Consider the following 12,950-nt stretch of genomic DNA (forward strand, 5'->3'; position numbering starts at 1 on the left):
GAACAATACATAGAGGCACATGTTTAGGTAATGTTTTATAATACATCCCCAATGTAAAGACCATTCTGGAGGGATAGTGGTAATAACCTTCAATACTAAATCAGAGAGAACAATACATAGAGGCACATGTTTAGGTTATGTTTTATAATACATCCCCAATGTAAAGACCATACTGGAGGGATAGTGGTTATAGCCTTCAATACTAAATCAGAGAGAACAATACATAGAGGCACATGTTTAGGTAATGTTTTATAATACATCCCCAATGTAAAGACCATACTGGAGGGAAAGTGGTTATAGCTTTCAATACTAAATCAGAGAGAACAATACATAGAGGCACATGTTTAGGTAATGTTCTATAATACATCCCCAATGTAAAGATCATACTGGAGGGATAGTGGTTATAGCCTTCAATACTAAATCAGAGCGAACAATACATACAGACACATGTTTAGGTAATGTTTTATAATACATCCCCAATGTAAAGACCATACTGGAGGGATAGTGGTTATAGATTTCAATACGAAATCAGAGAGAACAATACATAGAGGCACATGTTTAGGTAATGTTCTATAATACATCCCCAATGTAAATACCATACTGGAGGGATAGTGGTTATAGCCTTCAACACTAAATCAGAAAGAACTATACATAGAGGCACATGTTTAGGTAATGTTTTATAATACATCCCCAATGTAAAGACCATACTGGAGGGATAGTGGTTATAGCCTTCAATACTAAATCAGAGAGAACAATACATAGAGGCACATGTTTAGGTAACGTTTTATAATATATCCCCAATGTAAAGATCATACTGGAGGGAAAGTGGTTATAGCCTTCAATACAAAATCAGAGAGAACAATACATAGAGGCACATGTTTAGGTAATATTTTATAATACATCCCCAATCTAAAGATCATACTGGAGGGATAGTGGTTATAGATTTCAATACGAAATCAGAGAGAACAATACATAGAGGCACATGTTTAGGTAATGTTCTATAATACATCCCCAATGTAAAGATTATACTGGAGGGATAGTGGTTATAGCTTTCAATACAAAATCAGAGAGAACAATACATAGAGGCACATGTTTAGGTAATGTTTTATAATACATCCCCAATGTAAAGACCATACTGGAGGGATAGTGGTTATAGATTTCAATACGAAATCAGAGAGAACAATACATAGAGGCACATGTTTAGGTAATGTTCTATAATACATCCCAAATGTAAAGACCATACTGGAGGGATAGTGGTTATAGCCTTCAATACAAAATCAGAGAGTACAATACATAGAGGCACATGTTTAGGTAATGTTTTATAATACATCCCCAATGTAAAGACCATACTGGAGGGATAGTGGTTATAGCCTTCAATACTAAATCAGAGAGAACAATACATAGAGGCACATGTTAAGGTACTGTTCTATAATACATCTCCAATGTAAAGATCATACTGGAGGGATAGTGTTTATTGCCTTCAATAGTAAATCAGAAAGAACAATTCATAGAGGCACATGTTTAGATAATGTTTTATAATACATCCCCAATGTAATTACCATACTGGAGGGATAGTGGTTATAGCCTTCAATACTAAATCAGAGAGAACAATACATAGAGTCACATGTTTAGGTAATGATCTATAATACATCCCCAATATAAAGATCATCCTGGAGGTATAGTGGTTATAGCCTTCAATACTAAATCAGAGAGAACAATACATAGAGGCACATGTTTAGGTAATGTTTTATAATACATCACCAATGTAAAGACCATACTGGAGGGATAGTGGTTATAGCCTTCAATGCTAAATCAGAGAGAACAATACATAGAGTCACATGTTTAGGTAATGTTTTATAATACATCACCAATGTAAAGACCATACTGGAGGGATAGTAGTTATAGCCTTCAATACTAAATCAGAGAGAACAATATATAGAGTCACATGTTTAGGTAATGTTTTATAATACATCCCCAATGTAAAGATCATACTGGAGGGATAGTGGTTATAGCTTTCAATACTAAATCAGAGAGAATAATACATAGAGGCACATGTTTAGGTAATGTTTTATAATACATCCCCGATGTAAAGACAATACTGGAGGGAAAGTGGTTATAGCCTTCAATACTAAATCAGAGAGAACAATACATAGAGGCACATGTTTAGGTAATGTTTTATAATATATCCCCAATGTAAAGATCATACTGGAGGGATAGTGGTTATAGCTTTCAATACTAAATCAGAGAGAATAATACATAGAGGCACATGTTTAGGTAATGTTTTATAATACATCCCCAATGTAAAGACCATACTAGAGGGATAGTGGTTATAGCTTTCAATACTAAATCAGAGAGAACAATACATAGAGGCACATGTTTAGGTAATGTTTTATAATACATCCCCAATGTAAAGACCATACTGGAGGGATAGTGGTTATAGCTTTCAATACTAAATCAGAGAGAACAATACATAGAGGCACATGTTTAGGTAATGTTTTATAATACATCCCCAATGTAAAGACCATACTGATGGGATAGTGGTTATAGATTTCAATACTAAATCAGAGAGAACTATACATAGAGGCACATGTTTAGGTAATGTTTTATAATATATCCCCAATGTAAAGATCATACTGGAGGGATAGTGGATATTGCCTTCAATGCTAAATCAGAAAGAACAATTCATAGAGGCACATGTTTAGGTAATGTTTTATAATACATCCCCAATGTAAAGACCATACTGGAGGGATAGTGGTTATAGCCTTCAATACTAAATCAGAGAGAATAATACATAGAGGCACATGTTTAGGTAATGTTTTCACTTTATACATATCATTGTCTACAAGTATGAAATTGGTAAATGCACAATTATTCATAAACAAATGTACAGAATTTGTCATTAGAATTTCTATAGGGAAAATATAGTATTTTCTTGGAAGTATGATTGGATATTTATACAGGAAATAGTCTATATATCAGTTGGCAGAACTTGATACCTAACAGAAGCCTTTGGTTTCACTACTTCACTAGTTTTAAACATATTTATTTACACGGCTTCACTGTTTTTCTGCAAAGCACAGGACAGTAAGGAGTGTTTTGAAACTGTTATTGTCTTTTAATGTTGCATGTCCATTCATCCATATTTATTTATTTTGTGTTAATGATTGGATTGATAATTGGCTCCTTGACAGTTAATATGCAAATGGAATTTAAGAGAACATATGTTTTTGTAGGTCATAGTGTCCATGGTAGTACAGTGTATGCTGGGATAGATACAGCCAGTGTAGAATTAGTAGCTATATCAGAATGGGTTTTAAAGTGGCGCCATATAAAACAGAAGAGAACTCAAAGAGTTGATTATGAAGATAAGGAGGGTGCTACTTATTTAAAGCAGGTAAATGAATGAAATGATTCAAAACAAATAATTGGTAAATGTCATTGAAAGGACAACTTAAAGATGGGAAAACAATTTGAGACTAATAAGAAAACTAAGAGTAAAAACATGCCTTCAAGGTCTAAGTAGAATTTTTCTTACGCTACAATTTTGTCATGAACATTCATCCACGTTTCAACTATGTCGATTTGTTTTAAAATTATAGGCAATTATTTGAATTTAACAGACTAATGATCAAGTAGTGGGTTTTAGTTGCAGGATAAAATCAATGTATGTATATTTTTGAAAATATAAATTGTACTCGCTACGAAACAGGAGAAAAGCTTTGACAAATAAATTTTATATTGTCCAACAATATACAGTTAACTCTCGTTGTCTCGAACTCGGTTGACTCGAAATTTCGGATGAGTCGAAGTTTTCACGTGGTCCCGAACTTTATTCCATACAAAAGTATGTAATTCGACTCCTGATGAGTCGAAATTGGATGAGTCGAAATTTCGGTTGAGTCGAACTAAATTTACGGTTCCAAGGTTAACAAAAGCATTCAGAATTAATTTTTTATCTCGAACTTATACACATATGTCAAAACATGACCTCCGGGATTTAAATGGATTGAATAGTTAATCTGACAATACACGTGTAATTAAATTTCCGGTCACTGACCATTGTATTGATTTATGACATGCTATTTTCATGAGTGTTTACCTAGATTATCTTTTATAGAATTTTGACAAATAAGTAGTGATACATTGTTAATGTTCATGAAAAAGTATTTAAAATGTTTACAAAACAATTAATTTGTGATTTACGCTAATGAGCTTGGGTGTGTATAAAGTGAGGATTATGGCTTCCATTGATGATCACCTAAAAACTACTCAAACGGCGTCTTTAATCTTGTTATATTTTCTTTTGAAAAGAAAGACTGAGATGAAACATAATGAATAGAACTCAAAATTTTCTTAAATCTCTTGTAATCAAGAATAAACAATTTTTGTCAGCTATAACCGACCTGAATATAGAAACTATCAATTGGAAATTACTCTCTTGGAAAAACCATAGGATTTTTTTTTTAATTGAAAGAATTGAATAAATAAAAATAATGTCATCATAACAATAAAAGACTGTGACATACAAATACATCGATCTGATACTAGAATATCGATCCCCTTGCCATATTCACCCGGATTTATTTTAGCTTTACCAAGCTAAGCAAGAGTTGTGTCCCTTAGATTGTCGAACTTCCGGTGTTCGTTTGAGTCGAACTACGTGTATCTCGAAATATTTCTCTGGTCCGGCTGACTTCGACATAACGAGAGTCGACTGTACATATATTGTATATATACAAGCTGAAGGACGCCTCCAGTGCAGGAGTTTCTTGCTGCATTGAAGACCTATCAGTGACCTTCTGCTGTTGTCTGTTTTATCGTCTGGTTGTTGTCTCTTTGACACATTCCCCATTTCCATTCTCAATTTTATGTCTCACATGTGACCAATTTACATTTAAAAATCAGAGTTATTTCCCTTTGAATATATTTTTTTTTGTGTTTGCATATCTTTTGTGCAGTTGTCAGTAACTTTGTTCGTTTCTGTGTGTGTTGCATTTTAACGTTGAGTCGTTTGTGTTTTCTCTTATTTTTGAGAAATTGAGATAAGACGTGGCACGGTACTTGTCTATCCCAAATTCATGTATTTGGTTTTCATGTTATATTTGTTATTCTCGTGGTGTTTTGTCTGATGCTTGGTCTGTTTCTGTGTGTGTTACGTTTCGGTGTTATGTCGTTGTTCTCCTCTTATATTTAATGCGTTTCCCTCGGTTTTAGTTTGTTACCCCGATTTTGTTTTTTGTCCATGGATTTATGAGTTTTGAACAGCGGTATACTACTGTTGCCTTTATTTGTATGAATGTAATTTTTTACATTTGAATAAAAAGAAATGTGGGTATATGTAAATGAGACAGCAACCCAATGACATAAATAACCAGAAAGAATAGAGAAAATGGAAACTAAAGAGACTTAAGAAAATTCAGAGAATAAAGGCATAGAAACAAACAACTTTCCACAAGGCCCCAGATAGAAGATTAAAGATTAAGCAATGACAATAAAACTCAGTAGGGGTGAACTCAGGGGTTGTGAAAGGGTAGGCAAGTTCTTGTTACAATATAGGGACATCAAAAGGTGTGGAAAAATTTGGTGTTTTATGTGATGTCATGTATTTTGTTGATGATTATACACCTTATCCCTCATTGTACATTAATGATTATAACAAGGTAGAAATGTCTAAAAATTGAATTTATGACAGAAAATAGCTAATGATCTTAAGAAAAAGTGAGTGTTTTATGATGATCAAAGTTCAAGTATTGCAGTTGTCCAAATGGCAATACAAATTTGGTATTAAAGTTATTGCTTTTTTATTCCAGATTACAAGCATTGAACAAGAAATACACAGCTTGATTCGATTAAGACATAAAAATCTTATTCACTACTTAGCTATAAAATATATACAGGAAGCTGGGAAATGTACAGTTTATGTAAGTTAATATGAATAAAGATTTTAGCAATTTTTTGAGAAAAATTCATAAATGTCAGAATTTTTGTTGAATATAAATTGTAACAGAACAATGTTAGAGATAGGACTCATTGGGGTCTAAGCGTAATTCGGGCTTGGTTGAATTTTAACACATAAAAAAATCAAATGATTAAGCGTGAAAATGGGAAACGAAGACAGCCAGGACATGGGTAATTACATGTGCTATTTTGGCAATGAGAAGCGGGATACAGGAGGGGGGATAGGAGGGGTCCTGATCCCGAAATCCCGGACTTAAAAAAACATAATCCCGAGGTCTCGAATTTAAATAAAGTAAATCCCGACGTCCCGAAATCAGAAAAAAAGGATTCCCGGATCCCGAAAGGGTCAATCCCGAAATCCCGAGCTTAAAAACACCCGATCCCGGAGTCCCGATAAAGGTCCAATCCCCACTCATACAGGATTCTCACTTAATAAGCAGGATCTGGGATCAGACCCCCCAATGAGACCTCCTTAGGCCTAAATTAAAATATTGTTTGTTTGCCCTTCTCCGACCCTATTTTTTGAAACAGGGTAGGTAGGTAGGTAAAATATTTTATTTTTCTTTCCCAAAAAATAACTTGGCTCGGTACATTTTTTGTCATGGTTAGGCAGGTAGGTATACTATTTTATTTTATAGATACAAAATCTGCATGATATCATTTTGTCTGTATTTGCTTTTGTTTTAAGTAGGATTTTACTGATCTTTACTATTATTAAAGTTTCAGGGACTATTAGTATAATAGTCCCAGGAAGTTATGAAAAAAAATTATCATGTAGAATGTGAATTCATATGCACTACTATTTTGTTTTCAAATATCAAAATATTGGGCTGTGCAGCATATTTTCAACTTTTATATGTCTGGAACTTTTAACAGTTTTTACTTGCACTGGTATTCTGTACTACGTACATGTACCTTGTACGCTTAACTCGACCGAAAGGTTTATTAATATCATATATCTCTCTAGCATGGTTTGTGAAACAGCTGTACAATGTGCAATCTATAGCCTGTTTAATTCCGACATTCTACCAATTTTATCAAAATTTTGAACGTAAATTATCAGAGATGATATCTGTGAAATAAAAAGAATATTTGACTAGAATATAAAGCCACTTTCCGGCAGTGCATTTCCCACCATCATCGTCGTGCAACCAGTTAAAAGAACTAAAACTAAGCATTTGTCTTACTTTACTTACAACTCTAGAGACTGAGTGTTTAAATTTTCGTGTGTCCCGGTGTTATCAATAAAAATCTAATAGACTTGAAACTCAATTTCACGTATTTTTCATGCTTTTATAAATGGTCTGTAAGGAAAACTTGGCGATTTTACTGCCAATTATTCTCAAATTTACAGGACTTTGGTTCATGTCAGATATAAATAAAATGTCAAAGCTGGTTGAAGGCAGCGTTAACATAATCATCCTGATCTACGGACCACCAAAGGCCATCCCTACATGGATACAACATCCGTTAACAAAATATTTCGTACACACGTTGATAATTTCATATTGGACGAACTTTTTTGAATGAACCCTGCTCTTCAAGTATAAAGGGCAACGGTCGTTATACTTTCAACATCGACTTCAATCAAATGCTTTGAATCTCTAAATACAAGTGTTCATGCCAAACGCTCATGTGATACCAAACGGACTTAACCTTATACAGGGAAGATAAAACCCGAGGATTCCTTTAAAAAAGTTTTGAGCGGGAAATACAAAATATAAGATTTTTGGTAGGAACGAAAAAAAATTAAAATAAAATATTGCTGGTAAATACATTTAAAAGATTTTCAGTTGGAACGAATTTATAGGGTCGGTCGGTAAAGGGCAAACAAACAATATTTTAATTTAAGCCTTAGAGATCCTCGTTTCTAGTGTAGATAAGAAGCAGATTCAGTATTTTCATATGTGCCTCAGGTAATCCTGATCTATATGATTAGAATTGCTGCATATTAATCTCAATTATACTGCTAATAAGTATTTAGATGAACCTGTTATTAACTTGTAAAATCAGTTCAGCAGAATATGGAAAATATATAAGTGGAATGTACATATGATACCCTTGAAATGCACTGTTCCTGTCAAATGCCAAACACAACAATTTTTATGCCCCTTTTTTATGCCCCATTTATTATTCCCTGATTATGTTTTCTGATCTGTGGGTCTGTTTGTCTGTGCGTTCGTCCGTCCATTCATTAGTTTGTCCTGCTGCAGGTTAAAGTTTCTGGCCTCAAGTCTGAGTGTCAGCTCTTTTTTGTTGGACTTTTTGGCGCATGGAGTCTGGGCCTCTGTTTCTTTTTCGTGTGTCATATTAATTTTTTTGGAGCCTTGAGTCTGGTTGTCAGATCATTTTTCATGAATCATTTCAAAGCAAATTGTCCAGTACAATACATCTCAATCTGATCACTTATGTGTTTCCTCAGTTGTTCAATGTAACATGCCCAAATAAACTACTTGAGACCATGAATATCATTTCATGTATCACAAACTCATTTTTCTTTTGATTGTCAAATTTTTAGAAACATTCAGGATGAGATCCATTATATTTGTATATTTGTTATTGTGTAGCCTGACATCAAATCTAGCAACCTATAGAAATGAACTGACATTTTCTCTTATGTTAGTTTGATATTTATCAGTTATACAGTATATGAAGACTCTAAGCATGTTAGTTATTATGAATGAATGATATACTGGTAAGACACTTTCATGCTCCTACACTTGATCATTCTGTTATACAGTAAGTTTAGAATGTAATGTTTACAATTATCAATGTAAATCTTTGTCAGTTAACTTTTTTCTCCTGCAATTTTTTATAGCTAGTTTTCAGTCTCAGTGGATGAGTTGTCTTAGTAGTTCATTTACACTAGCAAGTCAACATTGAGGTTGTGAGTTTCAACTCAATTTGGCAAGGTGCTTTTGACTCAGATTTCAATTGACTAGAATGGAGTTTGCCTGCTTTTGGTGGGTCTCTGTTTTTACTCGTGTTTTCTTCACCAATAAAACTAATCACCGTAGTATAACCAATTGTCAGAAAAGTGGTTTTAGACACCAACAATCAATCAATTAATTAACAAGTAATTGGTCGTTAGGTTTGTTTAGCTGTATTAGTACTCCTACTTTCTCCACCAATAAACTGAACAGAGCAAAAGGTGAAAGTTGTGTTAAACCCCAACTATCAATCAATCAAGCAACCAGTAATTAAGTGGATATTTAGGGTCTCTGTTGGTACTCCTGCTCCCTCAAGTATTAAAACTGATTACTTAATATAGCCAAAGGTGAAAGTTGTGTTAAATCCTAACAATCAATCAATCAAAATTTGACGGATTTTTGGTTGGTCTCTGTTTGTGCTTTTTCACCAATAAAACTGATCACATAAAATAGCTAAGTGTGAAGGTGGTGTTAAACGCCAACAATTAATCAATCAAGCAACCAGTAATTGGGCATATTTTTCAGGGATATCTGTTGATACTCCTGCTTCCTCCACAAATAAAATCAATCTATTGATCAATATGAACTTTCATTTCTACCTGTGATAACTGATTAAGGGGGCTCGCGGGTATAAACCATTTTTTTTCCTTATATAGGATTTCCCTATGTTTTTCTATAAATGAACTTCATCTTATACTTAATAGAAATATAGAATAAAAACATGGGGTCACCGTTCATTTAATCTCACAATCTGCCTTCGAGAGAAGTATACATTTTTGTAAAATTACTTTTTTTCTGTTGAACTAATACGAGAAATAAAGATAATATCGAAATAAAAAAAGAACGTAATTACAGAAATCACCCAAATTTTACAATAGAGTAGTTTAAGTACAGCTTATTTGAAAAAAATAATAAAAAAATATAGGTCACCGATGAGTTAACAAAGCTATTTCAATTTTAATGTAAAAAAATGGCATTTTTGCACGAAAGGGAGATAATTTGGAGCTTTTTCGATGATAAATATATTTTGAAAGTCATCTGGGGTCAAAACGAATTAACTTTTTGGAATGATTTTTGCAGTTTAATAAAGTAACAACTAATAAAGTAAAAAAAAAAATAGTAATGAAAAAAAAAAAAAAATATTCTGAATTTTTTATAACCACGAGCCTCCTTAACCATGTTAACAAATAATTAACTCATCAATCAACAAATCAATCAATCAATTGATCAATATGAACTTTCATTTCTACTTGTGATAACTGCTTAACGATTAATCCACTTATCAATCAACAAATCAATCAATTGATCAATATAAACTTTCATTTCTAACTTTGATAACTGGGTAACGATAAACCAACCAACCAATATTTAGAAAATATCTTCAGATCTTGTTGGATGTTGGAACAACCAACAAAAATCAATCACCAACGGATCAACCAACCAAAAATTTATGTTAGTAAAGGGGGAGACGTCCATTGACAATTATTTCTACAATTGATTTTATTTTTTGATAGGGTTAATAATAATAATTCTGGTATATTCACTTATCATTGAAGACTGTTTGTTGATGCATATATTTTTCTGGTTTAGATCTCTTTTTTTTTTTAAGTTGCTGTCTTATTGTCAACACACTATGTCTCCTTTTATACATATTTGTCACTATCAATTAAGGTAATTTTTATTATGATCTTTGGCTTTAGTTGGGATCCATGGTAAGCTTGAAAAGTAATTTTTTTTATTAAAAAGGAAAAGATATAGTGCTATGATGCAAAAGACTTTCTTGACTGATATAGTTTAACACAAGATATTGGTCTAAGCAGTTCTTGTAAGTTCATTTGTAAGCTGTTATTCCTGTTGTCATATGCATATGACATGAATATTGTTTGCCTTATACTATTTCACATATTTCTTTTTCATAAAAGTTTGAATGTTTTAGAATCCTTCAATGTTTATTACATATAGCTTTGCATCCTTAGCTTCATCACGTACAGCCTTAGTACATCCAATATAAAGTTGTCCAGTTGTGTTGAAGGCAAGAGAATGAGGACGTTCTATTCCTATGTCATTTGTATTGAAATATGAAATCAAGTGGCCATTGTCATTGAGGATGTGTAAGATTGGAATATTCAGACCTTTCACAACAACATTGTCCCTTGGTGTTGTCACAATGTCTACTGGTTTGAATGGTTTACTCTTACTGATGATTGGATGACCTGTATACTGGTTTATTATATGTCCTTCTTGTCCTAAGATCACTACTTTACCACGGGAATCATCTGAAATCTTATCCACTACATGTATATTTCCATTACTCGTAATGGTTATATACCAAGGGTTATTAAATAAAGGTTGATTATGTTCATCATATTCATACACAGTCTCCTTGTCTCCTTTCTTGTTCATTATGATCACAGCACTTCTTTTTAGTTCACCATTACCAGCTCCTACTATAAGTTTATTGTCACTGATAACATGGATAGCATTGGGAAGTAAAGGTGATACATCATAAACAGAATCAGTCAGTTCACCACTACTGCTGATTTGTTGTAACCTTGTTTCCCCCAAAACACACAGAAGGAGTTGATTAGATGGAGTAACTGCCATTCCACACACATCAATGTTAAATTCAGACATCACCTTTAGGTTGGTTCCTTCAGGTTTTACTCTCTGTAACACTTTATAAGCACCTGAACTTATCCAAAGTGATTGGTCAAGGCATGGACTTACATATGCTATTGCTTCAAGTTCAGTCTGGTACTTATTATTGATGACTAGGGAGATGTTTATTTCTGCTGACAAGTTTCCATCATCTTGTAGGGATCCAATGTGAGATTGGTTCAAATTTCCTGGAACAAATGTTGGTGAAGAAGTATAGCTAGGCCTGGTTCGTGGTTCTTGAGTTTCAGTGAATTTCTCCATCTTCTTGACCTCTTTGAAGAATTCAGAGGCATTGGAAAGGTCAATACAGTTCTGGACTTCAGTGATTTTATCCTCTTTCTGGGTTGTGAATAATGATATAGCATTAAGATCAGATTTGACTGATGTTAAAACAGTTTCATGATTCTGCTCCAATTTATTTTTGAGTTCTTTAAAATATTGTTCTACTTGCTCTTTTACGGTTTCCTCATGACTTTGAATATTTCTTTTTTCCTTGTTATACTTTATATTTTCAGCGGACACTAGTTTATTGAGCTGGTCTTTCTTTGCGTTGATTTTATAATTACTCTTCTGCATTTTACTTTGTCCTTTTTTAAGTCTTTCTACTTTGATATTGTATGCATCACTAATTTCGATTAAATCATGCTTCTTATGAACTTTGGCAACACAGGTTGGACACACAAGAACTTCACATGTATTACAGTAAAGACATGATGATTGTCCAGCATGTTTATCACATTTAATATTGGTAAAGTCCAGTTCTTCAGTATGCAATCCAATCTCTTCTCTACTGATGATTTTATGATCAAGTGCGTTTTTAAATTTGGAATGAACCTTGTCCTTGCAATGACTACACATCAGAATACTGCAATCCATGCATTTCCATTGTATAGATCTATCTGTTTCACATAATCCACATTTAATAGGTACTTGACCACTTCCATGTGGTTGAGGACATGCCATATTAAGTTTGTCACAAGTTGTATGATATAGAAAAAAATATTCAGTTAAACTAATTTCTTGGTGTAATGTAGATGTGTCATATGATTGTACCATAGTATCTATTTTTTGATAATGCACAAGATAGGTAGTTATGTATATTCAGTGATATCATATTTGAAATTGAGGATACTGATAAATATATGATAAACTTTTGATAAGTATAAGTTTTTCATAAAGTAAAAAACTGATGAAAACCATGTTAAAGCAAATTTGAAAATGTTTATACAGGTCCAGAGATTTTATTGTGAATAGATTGAATCAGAACAGTGTTAGAGATCCCCATTTTATGTAAATTAATACCAGCTTCAGCAGTTTCAAATGAGAACACAAAATCTAAACAAGTTATTCCGACCTTTATCAATTTGCTGCATATTATTCCCAAGTTACTGCTAATAGATATTA

At 33.1% G+C, this 12,950-nt stretch overlaps 2 protein-coding genes across 2 annotated transcripts in view; one reads left to right on the forward strand and one right to left on the reverse strand.

The window, feature by feature from the left end:
• The window catches only part of LOC139516255 (eIF-2-alpha kinase GCN2-like), a 135,586-nt gene that overhangs the window by 16,596 nt on the left and 106,040 nt on the right, over window positions 1-12,950 (forward strand). The gene's annotated exons all lie outside the window — the stretch shown is intronic.
• On the reverse strand, window positions 10,607-12,570 carry LOC139516237 (uncharacterized). The gene has a single exon (XM_071306228.1). It carries the CDS (start codon window positions 12,507-12,509, stop codon window positions 10,821-10,823), a length of 1,689 nt encoding a protein of 562 aa, XP_071162329.1. The 5' UTR covers window positions 12,510-12,570; the 3' UTR covers window positions 10,607-10,820.

This window comes from Mytilus edulis, chromosome 3 (genome assembly GCF_963676685.1).
Source record: "Mytilus edulis chromosome 3, xbMytEdul2.2, whole genome shotgun sequence".
In the NCBI taxonomy this organism is placed as follows: Eukaryota; Metazoa; Mollusca; class Bivalvia; order Mytilida; family Mytilidae; genus Mytilus; species Mytilus edulis.